The sequence below is a fragment of the Pagrus major genome, chromosome 6 (genome assembly GCF_040436345.1).
Source record: "Pagrus major chromosome 6, Pma_NU_1.0".
NCBI lineage: Eukaryota > Metazoa > Chordata > Actinopteri > Spariformes > Sparidae > Pagrus > Pagrus major.
Window position 1 is genome coordinate 15,838,211 of NC_133220.1, and position 27,239 is coordinate 15,865,449.

The 27,239-nt window shown below is 40.7% G+C and overlaps 1 protein-coding gene across 3 annotated transcripts in view; it reads right to left on the reverse strand.

Annotated features, from left to right (window-relative positions):
• Nucleotides 1-26,907, reverse strand: part of pax7a (paired box 7a) — a 42,687-nt gene extending 15,780 nt beyond the window's left edge. Inside the window, exons 1-5 of one of the 3 annotated variants that reach the window (XM_073468196.1) lie at nucleotides 26,820-26,907; nucleotides 25,307-25,542; nucleotides 24,413-24,557; nucleotides 23,885-24,013; nucleotides 5,290-5,489 (exon numbers count right to left, since the gene is read on the reverse strand). In XM_073468196.1, coding sequence (XP_073324297.1) covers nucleotides 5,290-5,489; nucleotides 23,885-24,013; nucleotides 24,413-24,557; nucleotides 25,307-25,542; nucleotides 26,820-26,907 — 798 coding nt within the window. The remainder of the gene's footprint in view (nucleotides 1-5,289; nucleotides 5,490-23,884; nucleotides 24,014-24,412; nucleotides 24,558-25,306; nucleotides 25,543-26,819) is intronic. The other 2 variants (XM_073468198.1, XM_073468197.1) reach the window with 2 other exon arrangements.
• Between the last annotated feature and the right edge of the window lie 332 nt (nucleotides 26,908-27,239).

Here is a 27,239-nt window from a genome sequence, read left to right on the forward strand (position 1 = left end):
ATCAGCGATAATACACACTCCCAACATGGTGAACATGTGACACTGCAGTGCAGTAAAAACCTCTTTCTGTTGTCTCTCTTAAATAGGATCACTCATATTTCAGAATTCCCCGTTCAGACAATCCTCCATGAATTTTTTATTTATTTTTTTTGTCAAAGACGAGCGCTGAATGTGTGTGACGCCTTTCAGGAGCCAATTTGCAACATTCGGTAGATGAATACCAACAGCCGAGATAATGACAAAACAAAATGTGCTGCTGACTTCATATCCACAAAAACACAGAGGGGTGATGCAACCAGCCTCAACATACAAATCCTCTTCTGTCTCATACCACGCAATGCCCCCTCCTCCTCCTCTCTCCTTCCCCTCTTCTTTCCCCTCTCTCTCTCGCTCTCTCTCTCTCTCTCTGATTCCCTCCCTGCTTGCCTTCCAGACTGGCACTATGCTAATTAAAGTAGCTAGGAGTGTGAATTTGAGAGGAGAGTGGGATTAGCTTGATAAGTATCAGGAGTACAGAAGCACTGTACCAAAGTCATTTAAATTCTAATAATAAGAAACTGTTAGAACATTCACACTGATGCATTGCAACAATTTCTCCCCTACAATCTACACAAATCCTATTTATTCCTTTATGAAACATAAACCCATACTGGCGGGAATACAGTTGCCTGTTGGGTTTGGTTGTCACCACTCAGCTCCATTGTGATTTCCTCTCTTGCCGCTGGTACTCGACTGATATATAACAATCAGGAAGCTGCGTATTACCTCCTGATACCTCCCCTATGGGATTATAGTCTCGCTCGCTGTGTTGAAAACTTGTTTTAAAGCGTCAGCCTGTACTGGTCCGTCACATAAAGCTGTGAGGGCCGGCACTCAGTATCCATATAGGTCTTTTGCCTGTGCTCATTCCATGCATCAACAGGCCAGCACAAGCCACAGATAAAGAGAGAAACTTTTTAACAAATTGATTTGCACGCTTCGTAAAAAGCAATGGTTATACCTTATTAGATTCCACTAAGTATAATAGCTACATGCAGAATGTTTATTGGTAATGAAAGAGGATCTATGTGACAGATTCGGTAAAGTGAGCCAGAGGCGGCGTGCTGAGATGATGAGCCTCAGCCGAGACTCAGGAGTCACTCTCTTAAAAACTTCAGTCTAAATAGAGGAGAATGTAATTTGCTTCATCTGTGAGCGCTGATTTACAGCGGCCTGCAGCCTATTGCCTGCCTCCACCCCCTCAGAGGGAACGGACACAAATGATGCTCTCTCTTCTCTAATAGCTCATGGAATGGCTCTGCTGCCTGCTCCTGTTAGAACTGAGGGGTTATCAGATGGAAAGTGGCAGCGCACACTGCATCAGACTGAAGGTAGACTTGGCAGTATCCCCTCCCACTGAGACAGCCTGGAACTAATTGCTGAGAGATACGGATCATATCCCACAATTTGTCAGTTGGGGTGATAAAACCATTGCAGGGCTCGTGGTGGTGAAGGAGCGCTGGTAGCTCTGCTGAAAGGGGCAGCGGGGCTGATAAAGATGGATGGTGAAAGGGTCTTAAAATGGCAGGCGAGGGCAGACACAAGGGAGTTAGCTCTGTTTATGAGTTTAGGTTGTGAGTCAGCGCTAAGCCAAACCCTCATCACCTCCACAAGAATCCGGCAGTGTAATTTACAACTGCAGCTCTGGGGCTGCGGCGGTCGAGCGCAGCCACGTTTGAGTGCGTTCTACCTCAACCTGAACAAACTGCTCTCCACATTATCGCCATGTTTAATGACAAACGGATAACAGTGAAGCATGACCGCGGACACAAATTCAAGTTAAAATATGAGTCTGTGGGAGCACCAACACCCCCCGCCTATAGTTTCTCTCTCAGCCCCGAAACACCGGTTAGTGCGTGAACGACATCTGGAAGATGCGTCATTGCAGCTGTGCTGGAGAAGCTTTGCTCTCAGGCCAAAGGGTCTCCTCTCTTCTGCCCTGTGATGGGCCTTTGGGCACCTATGTGAGGGCCCAGCTGGTGGACATTTACAAACATGCACACACCATCAAATTCACATTTAGACTGAATTCTTCCAGATTAAGCTTATCATTTAATGTTAATGTTTGTGTGGTATTTCTTGAAAAACAATGACTCCTTTGAGATACTATTGGGGAAAAATGCTTAAAAAAATGACTATATAATTATCTTGGTAACCAAACTGCAGCACAACTTTAAGCATTATTTATTTTGGCTACCAGAGCCCGATTCTTCACTACCTTCTCAGAAAATTAAGTTTGACTTGACCTTTGGAGACTTTCAAAGACTTTAAGAATTAGATTATGAGGTAAACAGCATTAACAAATTATAGCCATGACTCAAATTCCTCAGGTTCCCACATGACATCATTTAAGTCTATTATCTAACAGCAAAGACACAGCAGTCACTCCGCTTTCTTTCTTCTCTCGCTTTAATGTTTGGATATTTTTGTCGGGCTCTGTAAATACTCAGGCGCTAATAAAAGAATGGATTTCGCTCTCAAACCTGCCCTACATGATGAATTTAAATTAAACTACACTGATGCATTTGTACTTTACTATAGGCATTAAAAATTAAGCAAAACATGTGTCGTTATTCTAACATAATCGTTGAAGCTCAGTCTAAAAAGTGCTACATTTAATTTGACTGTCTACACATTTATTTTCCGATTGTGTTCAGTTCTTCCACCTCTCGTCCACATTTACCTTTCATACACTAAATAAAATGCTAATATTTTGCCTTGTAACAGCCATGAGAAAAATGTCTCCTCCCTTGAGTGAGGCATTAAACACTCAGACACACAGGACATCCCTGCATGTTGGGGGGTTTCAAGATGGACAAAGACATGTGTGGAATTAGTTACCCAGGCTGATGAACAGTTAGCATGCGGTGAGCAGTTTGGGGGCTTCAGAGGGAGTGTGAACGACTGTGGTAAGAGGAGAGGGGTGCCCCAGACCCCTTCTTTTTTTTTTTTTTTTTTTACTAGCGGCTGATTGATTAATGTTGTTGTCGGGGCATAGGGTCCCTAGAGAGGATGAGGAACCCTGTGTGATATGTGGAGGGTTTTACAAGCAGCGGCGAGCTTGAAAGTGATGGGATGAGATCCTGGCCAAAGGCCGAAATGAGAAATCCATCAGGAATGCATTCCCTTTCTCTCTTCTCCTCTTTTTTTTCTCCCTCTCTCCGTCTTTGGAAGAACAGCTGCTGCTATAACTCTACTGTACATATCTTCCTTCAATCTTACATACAACCGCTGGGCAGCCAGGCTGTCGGACAGCGTCCTGCATGGGTCTGAGGTGTGAAGATGGGGAGCGTCTCCGTCAAACATCTTGAACATGAAGGCTAAGCGGCAAAACTCCCCCTACATGCACAGCGCAACACGGTAAAAAGGGCAACTTCCTTCTGACAGATGAGTAAATCATCGCCATGGGTGAAAGAGGGGCAATATTATTATGATTTTAAAGGGAGTGCCTTTAGGCGTGAGTTCAGTCAAGTGTGATGCTTTTCGCTGTGGAATTACAGTATTTGCTGTTCAGGCAGCACAGATCCCTGTGAGGCCTGAACAAGCTGAAACACAGTGTGAACCTCTTTTTGTTAACGACTCGCAGCCCTGAGCAGCTACAGCACATTGAGGTCGGCAGGTGGAGTTTTACACTCAACTTAGGTTAGGCCCAATTAAACGTATTCACCCAAAATACGAAAAAGAGGAACATATATTGGTTTTATTTGTCCAGGTTTTAAGATATATGTCAGATATTTCAGCCACCAACACAATACAATGATGTTGAAGTGAATGTCGTCATTGAAAAATTACATTATGTCTTTGGAATGTGTCTTTCTGGAAACAAGGTCTTAGTTATTCAGGGTCATCAACAAACATCACAAAAAATACTTTTCACTGGAACTTCTGCCAAAGAAATTATCTCTATAAACAAAGTAGTGGTTGCCCAGAGAAACAGAGACACTGTTCCTGTGAAGAGATGTTGCTGTAATATTTTTAAATGGAAATCTTTATTTGTATCTGGATGGAAGAGGAAATCTCTGGAACTTTCTGCAAAGCTAGGCAGTTCTGGGGAGGAACCAGTTACATGTAACAGAGTTGTGATGAGATGTGATGAAATTACAAAATAAATGTCATCGTAATCTGTTAAATGTTACTGAGGAAAAAAATACATCATTAAATGTACTTCAAGGAACTTTTAACTGGTTATGAAACAGCCTCAATTTAAAACAGATACCTCAAGCGAAAACATTGGCTATTTCTATATAGATATTATAGTTATTTTTAATGCCTGTCACAGAGTTGGATCTGACTTATCCAGGTTGAATAAGTCATAAAATTAAAACTATTTCTTATGGCAGAGTGCTGAGGATGGGTTGAGTGGTCTTAGCCTAAGGAAGGAAGCTGTTCTGTAGTCTGGAGGTACGGCACTAAAACAAAGTTCCCTTAGTTTTACCATCGTCATATTTTGTCCACAGAATCAACAAAAAGTTCAAGATCCTTGTAGCTGCTTTTTCAAAAGATAGTAAAATAAAATAAGTTGCATAACAATGGAGAAATAAAAATAGTTACACTGCTTACAACATTTTTCACAGTAATCTGCAACCTATTATATATCCAGGGTTGAGAGGGTTACTAACTAAATAAAAAAAAAAGTATTCAGTAACGTAAACCAAGTATCACAATACTAAAGTAATGTAACTTGATTACTTTCTGCTACGTTTGCACTACCTCATTACCAAACATATGGAAATAAAGACTAGAGAAAAGAAATATCAATAAGATTTTTTCTGCAACTTTCCCGGAATGCAGTTACCTTTTTATTTGTATCCTGATTACATAATCCCGTTACATGTATTCTGTTACTCCCCAGGCCTGCTTATTTGCCATATTTTATTTAATGTTAATATCGATGTATTTGGTTTTACCTGAGACCAGAGTGATTTTGTGTGAGACTTGTGAAGTGTTGTCATGTGCGCACATGTTCCTGGTTACAGACGAGTATATCATTCTTTATTTTTAAATTGTAATTCTGTCAGTAATCCCCCTTTGACTGAATGTATCTGTAATCTAAACACATGTTTTTTTCTGTAACTTTACCTGAATACAATTACTACTCCCCAGTGATGCGTTCTTGACAGGGTAACTAGTAATGTGTGACCTATTACATTTCAAAAGTAGCTGTAGCTCTGTACCACCATATGTGTATATGTGTTAATAATTCAGATGAACTGATGCTTGCTCTAACTGCTACTGTACTGTTTGTCTGACCTGTACTCTCGCCTCTGTGAGTTTCGTCCTCTGGGCCAGCTCCTCTCTGGTGTAGATGTCTGGGTAATGTGTCCTTTCAAAAGCCTTCTCCAGCTCCTCCAGCTGCTCAGCGGTGAAGGTGGTGCGACTGCGTCTCTGCTTCCTCTTCAGAGGCAAGTCGGGCTCTGAGTCTACATCTGAACCGTCGTCTGTGCGGTTACCTGAGGTGAAAAGAAAAAGACAGAGGGCCATCTGTGTGATCACGCAATGAAAAGAAGTTAATGAGTCTTTTGTTTGAATTAACTAAGGGCTGTTTGTAGAAAAAACTGATCAAGACGAAACTCTAACAGCGTTTATCTGCATTTTGGAGCCTCTTTTGTGGCTCAAATGACAGCCTCTCCTCGCTCAATTCACAACTGGGAGAATATTATCTTAATCTGTGGATATTTATTTAATATAGAAGAGGCCCTGATACACAATCCTGCCTCTGTGAGGGGCCCCAGAGGCTGTGAAGGCAGAGGGCTGAGGGGGAGCGGGGGTGTTGCTGGGTAGAGGGGTTAATCTGCACAGGCCACCTTGCTGCTCCTCACCCTGCTTTTCTCTCTCATTGGCCCAGGGCACACTGCTCATACACAGCACAGCCAAAAGTGTATAAAATAGAACACAATATCACACCAAAACCATTCAGTCCCATGTGTTTCCATCTGCTGTCATTAAATGAATTAAAACATATTTTACATTACTTTTTAGGCATTCAACTAAGCTGAATTTTTGCTCGAGGAATATAGATACAGCACAAAGCTGTACAATCCGGGCCGACAGGGAAATTTTTGACAGCAAATACGCATTACCATTGCACATTACCATTATAACTGAATTTAGAAAATTGCATCATTTTCACCTCCTCTGCATGTCTATTCAAACTACATGGCCCTTTTCATTTCGTGTCATAAAATTTATATTTTCATAATTTCCTCATTGAGACATTGACAAGGCGGCGTGATGTGCCAGTGTTGCTCCAGGCCTAGTTGGATTGCATCATGCTCAGTCCAGAAAGTGTGGGAGAGGGAAAATAAAGGGAGATATTGAAGGAGAGGGTGCATGAAGAGATTTCTGCTTCTGACAGAGAAGCCCTTCGCTATTCAGCTCAAACGAAAACTATAAAGCTCACCTGAATGTCTCGCCCGAGCGAGTTCCTTCCTGCTGCCTAATTCATCATTTAACAGCCACGATTTCTCTGTTTGCTGCTCACTCCAGTCAAATCTTTCAACATAAGTGGACAAAAGAATACTCAAACCTAGCCTCCAAATAACAACTGTGAGAACAAAAGAGCAACAGAGCTGGCGGAGTCTCAAGGCCAGCTCCAGAGTTTAATTAAACAAGGAATTATGGGATTATATGGAGACTATCATTACAGGCCACTCTATGAGTCTTCTACGAACATTTTTTGTCCCCCTGAGCTCATGCTCGATGATTCTCTGCGGATTACATGTGGCTGCAGGACATGAGGCCGCATTCATTAAATCAATTCTTCAGTCTTATCCTTTTTAATAAAGATTGATTCTTGAAGCACAGACTCACTCCGCTGCAGAACACCCTTGAACATACAAAGTTGAATATGTACATACACCACATATCCCTTTGTTGGTTTTCATGAGGATGCGTATATCCATTCGCCTGCTAACTTGCCATGACGACACTTGAGACCGGCCCTGCAGACTGAAGATCACTTTCCAAAGTCACCTCTGTGTCCTACAGGGAGACGTGGGGGCCACATACTCAAGGGGCCCAGAGAAAGACACTAAAGTCTTCTCCTCCTCAAATTATTTTCTTTTCCTCCCCTTTGTTGTTTGAGGCGCTTTCGCAGACTTTATTTTGCAAGTAAACCTCTGCGGCAATCTGTGTCACATTTAGCATGCTATCAGGCTAATGACTGATAAAGCTCGACAGACAATAGCTTGTACCGCTGCTCTCCATTAAGCCCTACAGAGCCAACACATCTGCTCTTGTACATGAACCAGAAGCACAAGGTCAACAGCCCTGCCTGTAATGAGTAAGGGAAAATGGAAAATGGCACACGCTGCATGGGGCCAACTGGGATTGGGGTTGGACGTAAAACTCATCTATATGCTGACTACATTTGATAGGAGAGAGAAAATATATCGAAACACGTGGCCGCTCTCCATTTTGATGTCTGAAACTGACTTCTGGTGAATATTTAGTAGTGTTACAATAGACTCAGAAACATGTCAGTACATACAAACAGCTAAACAGACAAAAAACCCCACAATTTTCTATTTTGTTTTCCATTCGAAACCACTTTAAAATCTAAATTTCATGTCTCCTTTTCCCCTCACACATGAGCCTAATGTTAACAAATCACAGACATAATAAGACTCAGCGAACAAAAATCCCTGCAGGCCTGTCCAGGTCAATTCCTTAACGGTCTGCTCAGTACAAAAAGGTACACTCTGATTAGACGTTTGTATAATACGACTGAGGTAATTCCATTCACAGGTTCATGGGATATTGATAAACCACTCTCATTACTTATCGTCCAATTACAATCTAATTATGTGCAATCCAGTGGGCACGATTACCGCCGTGTACTCTCCTCCAGGGGCCCTCTGAGGTTTTTCCCCACGATATTGATTTAAAATTGCGCCCATTATAAATAGGAATTAATCAGGTTTACACACTGCTTTGTCGAGGTAAGTGCTTGATTAAGATTAAGATTAAAAATAACACTGGGTATGGTTTGAGTAAATGCAACTTTAACCTAGATTGTAATAGTTTAAAAATGTAATTGAAGAGGATCAATCTCTGACCTGTAGTGAATTTGTTGACCACTTTAAGAGGTCAAAAGCAAACACTAATGCAGTGTTCACAACATAATGGATGGGAATGATTTCCACGTTAACAACTTTGGTGAACGACAGACTTTAGCTGAAGCGAGGCTAAAATTGGCGTCGGATATTTTGTACATTTCAGAAAATCTGAGTTTCCTAGTGCAACTTGGAAATTGTCATGATTGCTGGTTAATCTCTGCAACAACGTAAAGAGTTGGGTCCCAAATCCATACTACATACTAACTGTTTACACTTTAAACTACACACTAATCCTCATAGTATACAGAATCAGAATCAGAAATAATTCATTGATCACATTGGAGGAAATTGTCTACTTGTATACTGTTTTGTAGTTAGTATAGAAATATATCAACAAACGTGATCGTTTTATGCTAACAATTGCTAAAAGATTCAATATTTGCAGCTTCGGACCTTTGTTTTGTTTTCTAAAAGTGTTTCTGAAGATGTTTCACCATCATTCGAAACTGGTTTAAACTTGTATTCTTGCTACGAGCAGCTTCTCTACATCCGTTGTGCACTACATTGTGGGAGAAGAGTGTACATCAACAGCACACTCAAAAAGTAAGAGAGCGTATACTGACTGTTTTCAGTATATTTTAGTTAAGTTTGTGCTAGAAAACTCAGCTTTTAATAAATAAACGTGTATTTACAGTGATTAACAATTGGTTACACCTGTTTTAATCACTGTGGTTGATTCCATATTAGAAATAATCCCTAAAGACGCCAGAGAACCACTTAATTATTCCATCCTGCTGGTGTGACTTTGCTTTAATGATGCTTTAATTCTGACCAGACCTTTTAGATAAAACAGAGTTCTTGCTCTTGAAGGACTTGTGCTGCTAGTTAATAGTTTTAAGGTCAGTCTGAGGTTTAAAGCCTGCTCTCTCCCCTGATGCTCCTCTGCTGACCCCGACAGTCTCTGCTGACAGTCTCTCCTCAGACTGCAGACAGATGGGATCCTCATCATCACCCTGTTTCCTCAGAACCTCCTCCTCCATCAGCCCTCCTTCTCTTCTTCTCCCTCCACCCCCTCGGACTCCTCCAGTCCTCCACCTTTACCCCCGAGACGCTGAAGTAATGCTGATTAAACAGACAGCTGTCCACTCAATACCGCCAATTAACCAAGTGATCTGTAAGGTTACAGATTTATGATACATAACAACTGCAATAAACTTCAGGTCAACCAAGTTGTTGAAAAATGTTGGTTTAAAGGCGTGAATCTGACTCTTTGAGGCAGTTTGCAATGAAAACCAGTGACGCATTGCAGTTAAATTATCAGAAAATGCATAAAAATTGTGTTTAATCTTTCTTAAAGACCGCATCCTTGTATGAGTTATACCAGAAACAAAGTTAAAAAGGTGAAAAACTAAAACTAAAACTGAAAAATGAGTAAAAATCTGTACTTCGATCCAGAGGTGTGACAATAACCGGCTAGAAAACTGCAAAATCCACCGTGAAAATAAACAAAATGATAAAAAATAAACACCATTTTTGCAAATGGAAAATAAATAAAAAGAAATGACTCTCTAAAATCAGAAATCAATGACTTCTTTATTAGAAACACTGTGCAGTGGTGCAGGGGTCAGGTGGTTTTATCCCCCCTCTAACCTGTGAGCAGCATTAGCCTAAAGTTAAGTAGTGCTCATCCTCAGTCAGACTGTCTCTGATATCATAACCCATGGCCTCAATATCAGCCATACCTTTGCAAACTATCCAAGACAGAGGGACAAAAACAGACAGGGCTTTGGCAGTGCAGCATTAGCTCATAATGGCTCATTTTGAAAAGCATATTAGTTCCAGCATAATTACAATCAGGCCTCACGCTCTGTGTTTTGCAGGCATTCACAGGACCAGCCTCTGAGCACCGAGTCACACCAGTTGACTGTGACTGACAGCAGATTTAGTTTAAAATGCTGTTTTTTCCTCCCTCTTTTTTTCCCACAGGACAAAAATAACACCGCGTCTTTTCTCCCTATTTATGTTGACTTGTTTATTTTGTGCCTACCTTTTGTCGTAGTTGATACTGCAATTATACTTTTTGTCAGTCAGAGGGGGTGAATATCAAAAGGCCTAATTATGCAAACAGGCCTATGATAAGAGGCATCTGCCTGAGATGGGATCTGCTATCTCTGACATGCATCTGTCTCTGTGCTGTCTTTGGGGCTCCAGGCCTGCATATAAACAGCCCTGCCTGTCCCCAGGACTGCATACGATTCAACCACCAACACTGGAGTGGAGGGATGTTTCGGGGGCGGGGGGGATCGTGCTGCAACATCAAATAACTAACAACTTCCCAATTTGCATTTCTCTGAGAATGGTGCGGCATCTCCATTTAATGCACTTGCCTGTTCATCCCAAAGGGGTTGCCAAGTTAAGGGAAGCATGTGATTCAAGGCATTTACCGAAGGATGTATCTGAGATAGGAACCTTATGTGAATACAAGATAGACGACAGCGATAACCAGAATGGTTTAAAGACAAATTCTCTATGAATAATCTCTTCCTGTAGTTATCTCCCTGCGAGTGAAAAACAAAAACAAAACTGTAAAAGTGAGCGCAGCCTCAGTGCGGTTCGCTTTTATTCATATATATTCGATTAAAATATTCAGATCAACATACCGAACAATCGTATGTGGCGGAATCAACTTAACTGTTTACTTGGTTTTGTAACATGCCATAATGCATCATCAATTTCCTCTGGTTGTCAGTGACCTTCTCTGGGCCGTAATTTGACATTTAGCTGAAATTGAATCTGGATGAGATGTGTAACTATACATAAGGAGATTAAAACTGCGCCGTCTATCTAAAATAAAATCATTCTCAGCTCACCTTTATGGACAGATGTCATTGGATTCAGCTTTGTCTCATGCCTATCATGTCAATTACCAGTTTATGGCAGGTGGTCGAGGGCCAAGGGCACTTGTTCCGAAAATCTATTTCAAGTGGTCAGTTAGGAAGAGGGAGAAAAGCAGAAGGGAACTGTGCTCTAAAATTTGCAGTGTTTTGTTGTCACTTTTAAACATAAGAAGTAGCTGTTAAAACAGACTAAACAACTACCTGATGAAAATAGAAAAAGACGCCTTTCTGCACCCTCTCACTGCCGGTGTCAGAGTTTTTAGGCTCTTTTACATCGACATTCCTCAGGAAAATTCCAATACTTTTCTTCCCTTGTCTCTCGGACAGAATCACATTCTTTAGAAAAGGAGTAGGGGGCTTGAAAAAGAGGAGAAAAAGGCAAAGGAGGAAGAAAGATGGGAGGCTCTATAATCTTTGGCTCTCACAACAAACAATTAGCCCCCTTTTCTCTGTTTGAGGTGGGGAGAAAGTGGGAGAGAAGACGGAGGGAGGGGTGAGGAGGGGACGCAAGAGAAAGCGGAGGAGACAGAGAGGGAGAAGCAGCGAGAGCGATGCTCTTTTATGGCTCTTGTCATATGGATGAAGGCGCGGCGCGTCCATGAGAGCGCACGCTCACCTTCAACAACAGGGCGTCCACTGGGCCTCCCGGCCTTTTCAGCCCGGAGAGACGAGCTCCTCAGGGGGCCATTAGAGCATGAATAGGGGCCTGACAGCCCTGTGCAGCTCCGCAGGGCATCCATAAACGCTGACATATTGACTCCCCATGCCTCTGCGCTGCCTGAGTGTGAAAGCGTGAAGGGCTTGAGGGGTGGGATTCTTTTTCTTTAATAAACTACTGACTAAAACTAGGATATTAGCGACAATACGAATGTTTGTTTTCAACTCTGACATATTCTTTGAGTCTACATCACGCAAATACTGTTGTTCTCCAGAGTACTGTTTAGTTTTTTATGTTAGTATAAAAAACTATTTTGAAAGACTTTTGCACTTCTAACATTGCAAATATGTTAGATATTATTATTCACACAATGTAAAATCCTACATTTTACGATCACATATGAAATTACTTACTAATTTATCAGATATATTCCTGCTTTTTTAGAAAAAATCAGATTATAAAGGATCTAACAGGGTCACATAAAGACTTCATAGGACACAAAATGTTAACCTTGTTAGGAAGACTGTTGCCACCACTTGCTTCCCCACTAAGTGTGAGCTTTTGCACCAGGTTTCCTCCTCTGCCGAGCAGAATGTCACCGCCTGAGCTCAAGTCTTTGCTAATTGAGGTCACAGCGAAAGTAATGAAATTAACAGAGAGCACAAGAAAGTAAAAAGGAGCCCATGGGGGTCTCTGCCAAATGGCACTGGAGCCAGCGCCTCGGTCCCCCAGCAAAAAGCTCTAAAAAACCTACGCAGGAAATCAAACAGTAACGTCTCAGGGCTATGAGCCGAGGTCTCCTGGAGGAACAAATCATTTTCTCAACAAAGCCAAAGAGAGATTACTGGGCACAGTATAGGAATGCACAGCGGACATTTTTATGTGCCCAAGGGAAGTTTCCTAATTTTCTGGACAAGGCTAGGCAGCAAATATTGTGGAAAAGTTTGTGTGATATAGAGGACACCAGGAAGGGAAGAAGAGTTGTGAAGAATGATGGAAACTTGAGTAAAAACTCAGGATTGAAAAGCTAAAAATATATACAAATATCTAATTAATGGGCTGTAAAGCTAAGGTCCTTTTTACAGATAACGTTACCTTTTTGCTACACATTTATATGTCTGAACATTACTTTATTCCTGCACATCTTGACACTGAGTTGTCTCTAATTCAATAAATAAAATCAATATAGGTGGCTTTGAAATCTCAGAAAAATGGCTCCATAATCTTTATACACAAAGCCAACATATTTTCAAAAATGCTATTATACTCCACAGTGTTATTATGCACTGAGTAAACAAACTGTTCCCAGAGAGTTCCTTTATGTTCAACAATTTAATGAATGTTTCCTGTGAAGAGCTTTTTTCTGGGCGCAGTGAAAGCATCACAGTGCTTGGCATTAATTTCTGAGATCCCTCCATATTGAGGGGTTGTAATGTGGCACAGTGGCAAAGCTTTTTATACTGAGACTACATATTCCCCAAGGAGAGAATGACTGACGATGCAGAAATAAGCCCATTAGTTGAAAATAGGGGACAACATTTGAAGTTGTTATTTTGTCGGCAAGGACAGGAGCTCCACCCCACTGTTTGGACAACCGCTTACACATTTTAACTTGGTGGGAAAAAACACATTTCTGATTCGCAACACTCGGGGAACATGTTTATTGTCTTTGTGGCTATGAAAAAAAAAACACACGCACAATTAAAACAAATGAATATTTCAGTGTTGAAGCAGATCAAGAGCATAAAATGTGAAATGTTCTGGCCCTAAGTAGCATAGGCTAATGGCGATTTTTAAACTAGCAGACCATGGTCAATGTTTCTCATTCATCACTGAGGGAGAGCACGGGCGCACTGTGCTAAACGTAATTACTGTTGCACATTATGTGGGCTATTCCTGTATTGTAATAAAATTAGCCAGAAATGCTTTTTGTCTTTTCTAATGCAGCTCCATGGTAACCAGTGGACGGTCATAATGCAACACAGTGTCCCGATCTGTGCCAGCTGTCAGAGTTTGACAACCTTAGGTGGCAAGGCGAATTGGGGGAAACTACATTTCTTTCAATAAATTATGTGGCTCTGACCTGCTCATCCATTGCACAATTTAACATGGGCATAATAATGTCCTGATGTACTGTATACTCATTTTTGTGATCCTTCAGCGTTATTGTTTGGCAGAATAACAATGGTTTAATCACCAAGACGAAGGTCCCGCTTATTATTACACTGCCCATCTTAAAATGTTCCTCAGATTATCTCAGACAGGCAGGAAATTCAATTGCACTATAGTTTATTCTACATTCCTCAAGCTGCCGAGAAAAGGCTTTAACATAAAATTTTAAATGCTGTCAAAACACAATGGATCGTTTTGATGGCAGGACTGCAAGAATAAATTTACTACAATGATAATCAAGCATTATAATTAATACAGAAGTGAAACAAATGCAAAATTATGTAAAATTTGAACTGTACATATATATATATATTGTAAGATATACCTACAAAATCAGTTAGTAAAAGCAGGCGTACACAGGGTGTGAAAATCCAGAAAAAAAGGAGGCATAAATATGAGATGGTTCTGATTTCTACGCTGGAATATTTAGCAGAAAACAAAGATGCCAGTATTTGTCTCCAGACTGATAAGGACTACACAAATACACTGAAGAATTACTGGTGGACCTTTCTTGAATTAACCGGCCTTTGTCGCTGTTTGACATTATCTGTCAGCTGGAAACAACAATTTATGTTGTTTGGTAGATAACTTATTAGGCAAAATGACGATGATTTATGAGATTATATGGTTAATTAAATACTCTGCAAACTGTCTGTCCCCTTTGGCAATTCACCTAGTCGAGATGAAAACAAAAAGACTCAACATGAGATTTTATGGCCTTTAGGAGAAATTCTGATCAGTCTGTGTTTGGGGCTTGTTCTCTCCGTTAAGCCATGAATGCTCAGAATCATTTTATTGCTTGTTAACGTGCTTATTGGTGCTTTCTGACAACAGGCAACATTGTCAGTAGAGGTCATGAGGTCAGTTAATTACGCTTGTTTATTGCAGCAAAATGATGTGTGTGCAGAACGACTGCACTGGGAGGTTTGTTTTAGCCGATGTTACCTGAATTGAACTGTTTTTTTTTTCTTTCTTTCTGGAAGCCAGGAGGAAAGATGTCCCGGATCTCAAAGCAATTAAATGAGATTTCTGTCCGATAACTATAGTTTTTCCCATTAAAACCTTTGAAACTAATCTCTCCGCTGAGAACACTTGTCTCTCCTCGTGGCATGGCTAGGAATCAGCAGTGAGAGATAAATAAATGGCCTTTAAAAAACATTGGCCCTCTTGTCAAGACACATATCCACTTGAGAGCAGCGACAGTCCACATGTCAACTCATTCCCTTCCCATTTCCTCTGCTCTCTTTGCAAAGACACTCCTGTCTAATGAAGTAGACGAGGGGCTGCAATCCCACAGGGCCGAGCAGAGCTCTGTCATCCCTGAGTGTTGTTTTCCCTCCGGACAGCCTGGTCCACTATCGAAGGTAATACTCACCAATCAGGATTCATTACAACACCAAATCTATGAATGAGCTGCCCACCGCAAGCGAAACTAACACACAACTGCCCGGGAGAAGAAATAGGCCTCCCAGGGACCCCCCTCCAAACTAAATTGGATTGCCAATACGGCCCACAGACGTTTGAGAAGTCGAGAAAAACAATGGAGCAGAAAATAAATACTCCAAAGCCACAATGATGACTCCACTTGGTAAACTAACACAGTATTGATCGTCTTCTTCTTTTTTTGTTTGTTTAGAAAAGCCTCATCCCTGCTAATAGCTGTCTCAGAGTGTAATCTCTCCCTTGTCCTCCCCCTCCTCTCCTCCTCCTCCACATTCCCTATTATGTGGCTCCTTTCAGCGCGCCTCAAATAGTTTAGGTTCAGTGTCGCACTGGGGTACGGGGCATGGGACTGGGGACCAATTGTTTGCTAATGTTGACACCTGCCAGAGCAGGCTTGGCCTATTTGGGGCCCGCCAAGCTGCAAACTGGATGCTCCCCCTCTTTAGCGAGATTAAGTGTGGGTTGCTGGGGTCACAAATCACTGGACTCCCTCTGATGTTGTGAGGCACAGAGCCAGAGACTGAGAGGACTAAAAGAGAAAGCTGGAGAGGGAGGGACAGAGGAGGGAAGAGGGATAAAGAGTGACAGTCTATTGTTTACTGAAAAGGAGGGGAATAATGTATCTTCTTGAGTGCGCGTAACCAGTGTGCCCCATTGAAAAAAAAATAAATCAACAGTGAAGCCACGTCGCCAAAGCCGCACAACAGTTTTCTTTTGGGCGCATGAATGATCAGGAATATTTGAAAGCTTTTTGTCAGAAATTCAACATTAACAGGAAAGACCAATTGTCACACTCGCCACCTAACAGCTTGTACAATTTGCACACTCAAAATATAGTAGGAGAAATAAGGATGCATCTGCTTCTATGATGATTCACAGGACAGACTTTCGCTGCTCAAATTTCACCACACATGACGCTGATAAAATGACCTCTGCTCTTAGAGAATAAATAAACATGAAAGTATAACACACAATCGCTTCTGCAGGGAAAAGTAAGAAAGTGATCGTTTACTCAAACAAATCCATCTTCTTTTTAAAGTTTGTTTAAGCGCACATATAGTGCAAAAGCCCAGGGGAGAACCAGCGTGGCCATGACAGACAGTGCCCAGCTCCTTCTCCTCCCCCCGTCCTTTGCAGATGTACATTAATGCAAAAAAAGGCAGAGATCTGAGCTGCAGCAGAAGCACCCTCTCTCCCTTTAAAACTGCTGCTGTCCAGCCTGATCGTGTCAGTTTGAAGGCCCCTATTCAAAAGTATTCATGCATCTGCCTTTGAGGCACAATAGCAGCTAGTTTATAAACTGTCTGCCCAGGCACCCAAAGGCTTTAGTTCTTATTGTTTTCGGCCCCTTAATAAACTTTTTGGAGGAGTTCATCAACTTGCCTGAATAGCCTATGCAGCAAGTCTCAAGACAGAAAATAACAGAAGGGCCTTTTCTCCTCCCTCTTCTTTCTCTCGTCCTTTTCTAGTGGCTGTTCGTCTAACAATGGTGAGAGTAGGCTGTCAGACATCACAGGGCTTTTTTGTACCAATACAAGGAAAAAAAAGTATTCAATAAAAAGAGAATGCGGCCTCTTAAAATGGGAATCGAAGACGATTGTGTTTTCGCACTTGCAGAGAAGGTACAGGCTGACTCGAGCAGCACAATAAGTTACAAAGTTGTTTATAAAAAGAATAACATAATATTTTGCAGAAATTGTAGATAAAAATATTTGGATTTTAATTTCAAATACCCATGTTTGAATTTCTAGATTAAAATACGCATGAAGGCGAGAAAACTGAGCAAACTGAGATTATTTTTCTTTTCTGTATCTGTTCATTCAAACGTCGCCTGACACCTGTTAGACAGGCAGCACAGAAGTGATGGGATGCAATAAAATGTAATTTTGGCTGTAAGCCATTAATCCACTGTTATACCTTTAAACTCTGTGGAAAAAAATTAGCCAAACTTAAAAGTCTTTAATAGATGTCTGCTGTAATTAATTTCATACCTAATTAAAACAAGCCCATACAGTCCATGCAGGATGGCCTGTTTAGCCCGCTGGATGGCCATAATTGAAGTAATAGCGGAAAAAAGGGGGCCTGCTTAGAAAATAAAAGCCCGCAGCGGTCCAATTCAACAACTTCACCATCCAACCACGCCGCTCCCCCCTCCACCCCTCCACCATCTGACCCAAAAAGGCCTTATTGGCTGCCCCGGACCAACCACCTACTGTTTCCCACCGATGCACTCCGTGCGTTTTAACACCCTAATTAGATGTGACAAGTTCAACGAGCTGGTTTCGGAGGAGGAAAAGCTGGTCAGGTTATGATTTCCGAGTCACACTCACAGGGGAATCTCTGGACAGCTGATTCCTGTCAGCCTCATTCATCTTCTTCCAGCCAATTAAACATCAGCGCTAACAAAGCGGCGGCAATTTACGGGGGGAATTCATTAGACGCCTAAAGTGGAAATGTAAATGTTTGGGGGCGATGTTCAAGCAGGCCAGTGACACTAAAACACAAATAATAATAATAATAATAATAATAATAATAATAATAATAATAATAATAGCACAAAATACAAAAAAATGACTCTTGATTGAAGACATTAAATTACAAAAGACTAGTCGTATATAATTCACGCATATTATGTATACAGATGTTGACGATGTCAGTTGTTGATGACATTTCCCGCAAAAATAACAGGGCCACACACAGAGGCTAAACATCCCATAATGTCAACTGTCAGTGCAATAAAATGTCTGCGTCTATTTCAACAAAAACAACAAATTACCGCATTCACCACAAAATTTACTGCCCCTCTGCAAAACATTATGAGATCAGAAGAAACTGACATTTTAAAACATTAGCCATTTAAAAATAAACCCGAACCACCCATAAATTTGAGATGAATGACACCAGACACAAATCAAATTAAGCGAACCAGCTGCAAAAAGTAAATAAGGAATAAAAACGCAACTCAGCTGACTTAAAGTACAAAGTTGTGTCACTATCACTCCACCTGTTGACATGAGAAGTGTGTGTGAGAGAGAGACAGACAGGGAGGGGATGGAGTCAAACTTAAGCAAAGAAAAAAAAAGAAAGGGAAGATGAAAAATTGAGATTTTCTATTTATTTTGGACCGCAGCCCTGCAGGCACACAGCGCAGGATCCCGGAGCCCCATAGTGAAAATTGGCGGAATAAAACACAGACAGAAATGAGAGACGCGCTGAAGCACCCTACTGTTGTGACAGGATACCTGGAGGGCAACGCTTCCTCTTTAATTTGTCTCGTATGGTTTGAGACCCCCAACCAGACATTCAATCCTCAGAGTCTGCGTAAGCCTACTGAATTTAATTCTCGATGGTGAAATTATATGCTATAATTAAATATCGTATCATTTAAAAAAAAAAAAGAAAAAGAAAAACTACTCGGTGGCATGGAGGCATCTTATCGACTCGGTCTTCTCCGGCTTCGTCAGTTGTTATCACATTAATAGTAACAACATCTAAAATGGGCCTATCAGCATTTGTGGGGAAAATCGCAGGCTAAACAAAGGGCACCTATGGGCTTACAGCTTATATTCCGATATTTTCGAGCAGGAAATGTTAACCTTGAAATGCTACTATCTGCGCCTAACAATGTGTGATCATAACCCCATAAATGAGGGGAGAAATTGAATCCTTTTAAGTTATTAAGCAGGAAAGGATTATAAACTCGTCTTTATAAATGAGCTAGAAATCCCCATGTCTTCCTCTGTACACTTTTAAATTTCCCACAAGAAGCTGGAGAGGAAAGATTGCCCCTTTTCAAGAGCCCCACAAGAGATGGAAAAACCATTTTTGTGCCCAGATAGGGAGTCGTCCCACATGGTAAGCGCCACTTTAATTAATAGACAGCCTTGAGAGGTATCACTGTCAGCCTGGATAATGGTGGCAGAGCCTGTGTTTGTGCTTCCATGAATATTTCTGATGTGATCAAAGTCAAATGCCAGCACAGAATGAATTTAAGCCTACTCCATTTTTTTTTTATTTAGCCTAATGCTGCCGACACTTAAAGCTCCTGACACTGAAATGTCTCTCCAGTATGGGCTCTGGTAGGCCTACAAGCTTAAACTGCGCTCCTTAAAATTGATGCATTACTCATTACTCATAAGCAATGGGCTTCATGTTATTATGTTGCACGGTCTGCTCATGTTACCTTGCTGGAACCAATAGGCTAATTTGTTACACTCAGCAGACGCTCGTCACCGTAAAATATCGCGATATGTCATTAACAACAAATTATACCAACGTTTTTTTTTTTAATTTAAAAAAATATGCTGGATAAAAATAAAATGTCACCGATTCTATATGGTGGAAATGTTTTGGGATGTTTCTCATCTTCAGCAAGCGCAATGTTGTTGTAAAATGACATTGAAAACAAATGGATGGAGATAAAAAAAAATAACCGGTTTTGAATTCAAATTCTGTCTGCAGGTAAAAATGTCCACAATAATTATTATTTTTGCTCATTTCTGAAGCTAAAATTAAAACTTGTTACACCACTTCCGGCATAGGAAGTGAGCAGTTATAAGGGTTACCTAGCAACAACGAACTAAGCTAACTGCAATTTAAGCTAGCTAATGTGCTCAATAGCTATTTAGCATATTATTATTGACAGACATATTATTCCTACCTGTTAAAGGCTGTAAAGTATTCAGTGACATGTAAATCCTGCCACTTTAAAACAATTCAATTCATAAGAGAAATAAGACAGGCAGGCTAGCGTAGGCTATGTGAGCTTAGCTAGCTGGTAGCCTGTGTGAGACAGCTTATTAAACATGACCAGATATACTGAAAGCAAAACAAACAAAATCTCAAAATTCAGAGATGGTAGGAGGAGAAGTCTTGAAAACTAAAATATTTAAGCCAACTTGGCTATATAACTTAAATATAGCCTATATTTTTAAGGTGAGAGTGTCCTAAAATTAGCCCACTTTTTAGCCTAGCCTAGCCTACTTTTTATCGGCTATTACAAATTAAATTTAGCTTTAAAAGTAGCTATATTTGAGTGGTTAAAAGAAGAAAATGATTTTTAATTTTAGCAAAAACTGTTTGAATCAGAAAATTGTATTTTTGTTTAATTCAATAAACCTAACCAGCCTACTTTTATTAATTTTATTAATTTAGGCCTACTGCAAATGGGCTTCAACCCATCCTATTATTATTATTATTATTATTATTATTATTATTATTATTGTGTGGTGTCTTTCAGCTCCTGCCCCCTTTATAAGAAATGTAGGCCTACCGATGTAAATTCCAGTGAAATGTGGCTTGAGTGGCTGCGGGGACAGGGGAGGTTAATCCGAGTTTAATGCAGTGAAGCACAGCGCAGGGTCTGGGCTATGATGGGTATGTTATCTCTGCCCAACATTTGGGTCTCCCTCAATTTCCACCCAGCCAAATAGCTGCGAGAAAGTGCAGATGGAGTCACTCTCAATGCCTGAGGAAAAAACGTTATTAATAGCTAAATAACTTCCCCATACTTTCACTGAATCTCTCTCACACACTGTTCCAGATGGATTTGTTTGAAGTGGTCTCTCGCTTCATTCCCCTGTCCTTCTCATTCAGCACGGCTTTAGACCCGAAATATAGCTACATTATATTACCATACACTTAGAGACTGGGTGTGTGTGTGCGCGAAATTGTGCGTCGTGCATGTGTGTGTTTGTGACGTGCAGAGCATCGAGGGGGCAGCTATTCACACTTTGCATCACTATAGGCCGGGTTTGTCGTTAATAACAGCAGAAATTATTCTTTTTGTGTTCCTTTGTTTGTGCAGGAAAACACAGCTGTACCTGGGAGTGGAGGATGAACCTGGCGCTGACGAACGACGTGAATTAACAAACATTTACAGGTAACTCAGAGCACACACTGAGACAAAGGTGTAAAAATAAAAAAATCTAGAGACAGTTTTTTCTCTCAGTGTATGTTTGTGTAACAATTTACGCCTTGTATTTCTTCACAATAAAGATAAAATGTCACTTAATATAACCTCCTCTCAGCAAATCCTAACCTGGATCTTTGGTCTGTCTGACTCCCTCACACCTCTCCGCTGCTCTGTCACTTCCCCTCCCTGACGCGCGGAAATAATCCCACCTGGCATCTATTTAATTAGTTTGAGGACCTCAGGTAATCCTGCGATTTGCTGAAGTGTCCATCGCCTGTCTCCACCTCATCTGACGGACAGGTTGGTTGTGTTAGTGTGGCAGATGGACGCCGGACAGCTGATCCACCTTCTCTTTCTGAGCGGTGTGGCGCAAAACAAAGGGATGTCCAAGTTTGCACAGATGTAGTGCAACCTTTCCCCCATTTTTTCTCGAGCGCAATTAAACTTTGGCACAGATTTTAACAGCCGTACATGACCATGAAAGCGCACATCCTGGACAGGACAGAGGCTGGACCAAGATCTCCGCTCGGTGATCAACAGACGATTAACAATTATCTGAATAAAAGAAAAGGGCCAATACAGCAGCGTGAAAAGGTGGAGCTATTTTCGGTGCATACACTGAGTTTTAGTTGGTTTGGCTTCCTGAGAAATAACCCCATGCGACGAAATAAAAATGTACAATGCTGTAATATGGTTAGCAGTTTAAATACACGTTTAATAAAGATAGATTAGAGCTGGGATAAATCCGTGATGTAACCTCTGAGAAAATCAAATACGCAGGCCTAATAAACAAATAGATAAATAAATAAAGTCTTAAAATCTGGATAAGTAAACGAAAAAAAAAAATCTCATGAATTTTGTGCCCAGGGCGAGCCACTGTGAGCTCCGCTCTGAGATGAAAGTGAAAAGAAATAAAAGGCTCTATTTAATCTGCTTTAAAACCCCTCTCCACATAAGGGCTGTGCTTCAAACTCGGAGAGTGAGGGGCTGATTGGGGATAAATACATTTCTTACCATGCCTGCGAGCTATTACACCCGGCACGAACACAGCCACCTATTCAGCAACCATCGTTTCCAGTGCTTACTCTAATAAGTATTAACATTATTAGATGCCATCCGGATGCCGGTAGTCTAAACTGCATTACGCATAGAGGGGTGCGTCTCTTTTTATAGCAACGTAATTGCGTCCCAATTTAAAACACAAGCTGAGCAGAGAAAAAAAATAGAAGCAGGAACATTGTGTGGATATTTTGCACTAATAGTAGACAGTAAATAATGAAGCAGTGGTAATGTAGTTAACGCTTTACAAGTCAAACTATCGCATTACGCACAAGACGTGTCCTCAGTTTTACGCGGCTGAGTTGTGCGTAACGAGCAGACTCTCCTAAGAAATGTTGGTCGTTTACCGCCAGCAGGGTTTACAGACCATCTACATGGACACCGGAGATATTTGAAACAAAATTGTGACATTTTTCTCATAACATTAACGCGTGGTGTGACAGAAAAAGAGACCGTTTTCACGCTATCAACTGATTCTTCTCCAACGGGCCATTATATAAAATTACAAAACTATCTACCAGCGGGGCGTACTGAATAATTCATCTCCTTTTATGTCTCTCCTTGCCCTTTGTCCAAACTTTTCTCTCTCTTTTACCCGATTTTTGAATGAGAATGGGACGGGCCCATACTCTCCTTTTCGCTGCCCTGCTTTCCAGGATTTGCTTTTGTACCTCGGACTCCTCACTTTAGAAAAGCGTCAATGGAGGGGAGGTTTCAGCTCGTGAAGTTCATCTTCAAGTTTGAAAAATTTCTGGCAGTGTCTTTTTGAGGAAAAAGGGAGGCTTTTGTGAACTCTTATCTAAACCCCCTTTCACTCATGTTTGATCATCAAAAGGGGCCAACCTTTATGTCGTTTGGAGCCTGTGCATTTTTAAAGAAATATAAAGGAAAGCGCTTAAAATAATAAAATAAAATGACAGAAGTTTGCCCTTTAAAATGTCAAACGAGTCTTATTCTACTCCAAATAACGTAGAAGAAGAGAAACCTCACATTCGCGCGTAATATTATATTCAGAATTTTTTTAAAACATGTGAAATACGCTACAAAAATACTACATGCCACAGTAAATACCAACACATTTTAATGTATTATAAGCTCGTAAACACTATTTACAAACACTGACAATACCTGCATCAAAGCTTTATTTTCCCCTCCTCGCAGCATTACTAATAGAGCAAATAATAATATGAACATTGATTTCCACTTTAACTGACAAGTGGTGAAATGTCAGTGAACTGACATCGATTGTGAAATGGGTCAACTGTCAGCTGTCGTTTAGAGGTCGTTAAATGAGTGAATGAATGAGGAGGAATTCGCTACACAAATTAATTTTCTGCAGTTAAATACCTTCTGCCAAGGCTCTCATAAATAATTGAGTGAATGAACAACTGCTGGCTCGTAGTTAAAAGCAGGAATAAATTCTCTGCGTTTAGCTGCAGCTCGGGATGTGGGACAATTTCCCAAGAGGACGTAAAGTAGGAAGTCTATTTAAAACAATTACTTCCTGCTTACAAGGCTGCAATTTACATTACATAATGATGATAATAATAATAATAATAATAATAATAATAATAATAATAATAATAATAATAATTTGATGTTTCAGACAAATACAAAAAGGGCCATATTTCTGCTGTTAACTTACATTTATCACCGAGGATGCCATCGATGCTATGCTTTGTTTTCTTTTCTCCATCTTCATCCTTCTTATCACAGTCATCCTCGTCATCTTTTTTGCCAAATCGGGCCCTCAAAACGCGGCTGATGGAGCTCACTAATGGCAACAAAAAGGTAAATGGGTGATTAGCCCTAAAACCCATAAAAGAACCATAGTAATCCTATAATACATTTTTTTTTAGAAGGATACAAAAAAAATAGCACAGGAAAAGTTTAAATGTTGAAAATAAAATTAATAAAAGGAGCAGCATTACACTATAAATGCAATAATATATATAAAAAAAATAAAAAATAATAAAAGCACTGAAGGTAAATTTGCCCAACAGGGAGATTTTATTCTGGGTCAAACAGCTGTAGGTGTGCTACTTCCTGCTACACTCAAACATGTTATTATCTTTAACTGAGGGGCTCAAAACATGTTGGATTCAAAGTGATGTTCACAAGTGATGCTGCAGTGTTCGCTCGTAATAAAGAAAAAAAAAAGAGTGCAGCTTACCAGATGAAGCCTCACCTGAAGGAACCGTGCTTCTGTCGCACACCCCGTCCTTCAGCAGCTTATCCCGGATCTCCCAGCTGAACATACCCGGGTTTTCTCTCTTGTACTCCTCGATCCGCTTCTCCACGTCAGGAGTTGCCACCTGCTTTAGGTTGGAAGTGGCGCGAAGGCAGGAAAAAAGACAAGAACAGGAGGAGATTTCAGATTTCAGTTTTTAATTGAAGGGGACATAAATAATAAACACTGAAAATAGAAAACAAAATGTATTATTTTAATGGAAATATCATATGGCAGTAAACGGCACATACATGACATATTTAACACCAGTCCATGTAATATATATGTGATTTATTTATAATAAAAAATAATGTAATGGAAAAAAGGCATTATTTACGAGCCAAATAAATGTTTACAATACTGTATAAACAATCTCACTGAGCACCACAGATAAAAACAAATAACATTAGAGGAAGTGATTTCTTAAATTTCACATTTTTAGGTTCATGTTTTCGTGATATTTGTGATTGATTTTGTAAATTATTGGACGTTAATTCAAATATTTAGTAAAAAACAAAAATGTCAGCTGCAACCATGTTACAGGTGGGCAGCAGTGTAGATGTAATTACAATTTTAGGAGACACAAGACACTGGTTAGAGAAGGCCTACTAGTATTATTATTATTATTATTATTGTTATTATTATTATTTTATTCAGACATCCAAATACTTCCATACAGAGAAGATCAACCACATTTTTTGTCTCCATCAGTCTCTTATAACAAACACAACATCAGCCTTGAGCTCACTCAGGTGTCATTCACCTCGTGACGCCACACACACACACAGACACACACACACACACAGACACACACACCGGTTCATGGATCCCACTCACCCTGGGCTTGCTGCCTCCGATGGCCCCCGGACGGATCGAGCCGGTCTCCTGGTACCGGCAGAGGATCTTGGAGACGCAACCGTGAGAAACTCGCAGTTGTCGCGAGATTACGCAGGGTCGGATGCCGTGGTGGGCCATCTCCACTATCTTGTGTCGGATGTGATTTGGCAGGGGCCTCCCGTTGATGAACACGCCGCCAAGCTGGTTCACCCTACCCTGGCCCAGAGGGGTGGATACTGCGCCACAATAAACAATAAAAGTCTCAAAAACAACAAAAACAACAACAACAGCAGCAGCAGCAGCAGCTCCCTACAGCTTTAAAATGTCCAGGCTGCAGATGAAGCTAATTCAGCCTGAGTTGTAGTCAAACAAGCGGCTTGTTTGCTGTGTTACTGACTTTTAATGGCACGCAGTTTACGCACATTATCATATTAGACATTTTCAAGAGAGCGTCGTGCCAAAATTCATCCAGCGTCTGTCTGGCTGACAGGATGTATCCGAGGCCACTTCACGATCCAATTTCACATTCAAGAGACACTAAAGAGGGTGACACTTCCCACCTTGATTATTCCTAGTCATGCTGTACAAATATTGATGTGATCCTTTGAGTCGTCTCTTTGCTGTGTGTATTATTGCCATTTCCAGCAGCAGGACACTTGAACAAATCCCGCAGCTCGAGTAACTTGCGGGCTACGTGGTTTTTGTACATTTCAGTCCAGGCCACTTGAGCACGAACCGAGGCGTAATGGGAAAACAGTTTCCATAAATGCATGCAAATACAAAGTGATCTTTTTTACGCCCATATGTTCAGACGGCTCGAGAGGGGGCATCGAAGTTTTTTAAATAAATTACCAATTAGATTGCTTTTCTTGTGTGCAAGTGCGACTGGTCAGAAACGTTCTTTAAAATGAACTAAATGAAAAAAGCGTCTGGTTATTCTGTCATCTGTGATATTATCACGGTGAATTATTTATCTGCATTTAGTCCAAAGAATACTTTAAAATGCAACTTTACATTTTTTTTTAATAGGTGTTGTTTTATTGCTATTGATACAATGTCTGTGTAATTTAAAAGTTAAAGCATAAAAAGCAAAAACAAATGCATACAATAAAAAATAAATGTAGTTATTAACACAAATATTTCAGATATTTTTTACGTCTAAACTCAAATAACTTACAAATAAATGCAGGCTGGACACATACATTCATAAATAACGACATCATGTCAGGCTGTATCGATGCTCTTGATTATTAAGTATATTTGTATATTGGTTTCCAAAGCACGAGCCGATGTTTTCCTGCGACTGGATGCAGCTTGTTATCTTTAATCATCACTGACTGGAGGTCGTATTTGTTCACCCACCTTTTTATTTCCCAGCATGTCGCCGGTAACAAACTGTGTGCTCGGTGTGCCTATCACGCTACGAGCTGACAGAGCGGAGCCCTGACGACTTTTGTCACAGCACAACTTCCAACACCAAACACATGTCGCAGTCTTTTTTTTTTTTTCTTACCTTCCAGGGGGAAGCCGGTTCTGGGGTAGTTCTGGCCTGGAGCTGGGCGCACCATCCGAGGCACAGTTCCTGGTAGTGTAGCCATCATCGAGCCACTCGGACAAAACAACAAAACGGACTCGAACCTTGCTGCTCTCACAAAAGTCCAAGACAACAACAACAACGATAAAAAAAAATAAAAAAAACAAAAAAAACCAAAACACCCGGAATGTCTTCAAAAATGCTCACAAAAAGATGCTGCTGTCAAATCCCAATCCCAGGCGGAGAAACTGGACGAGCCCTTCTTCCACCGGGGGAGAAATAAAAGTGATGCTCTCCTCTGGTGCGACAAAACCAAGAATAAAGAAGAAATAAGCTCAGCTGCACGTGGAATAAAAAATCTGCAAAACAGAGCACTTGAAGTTATGTTTATGTGTGTGT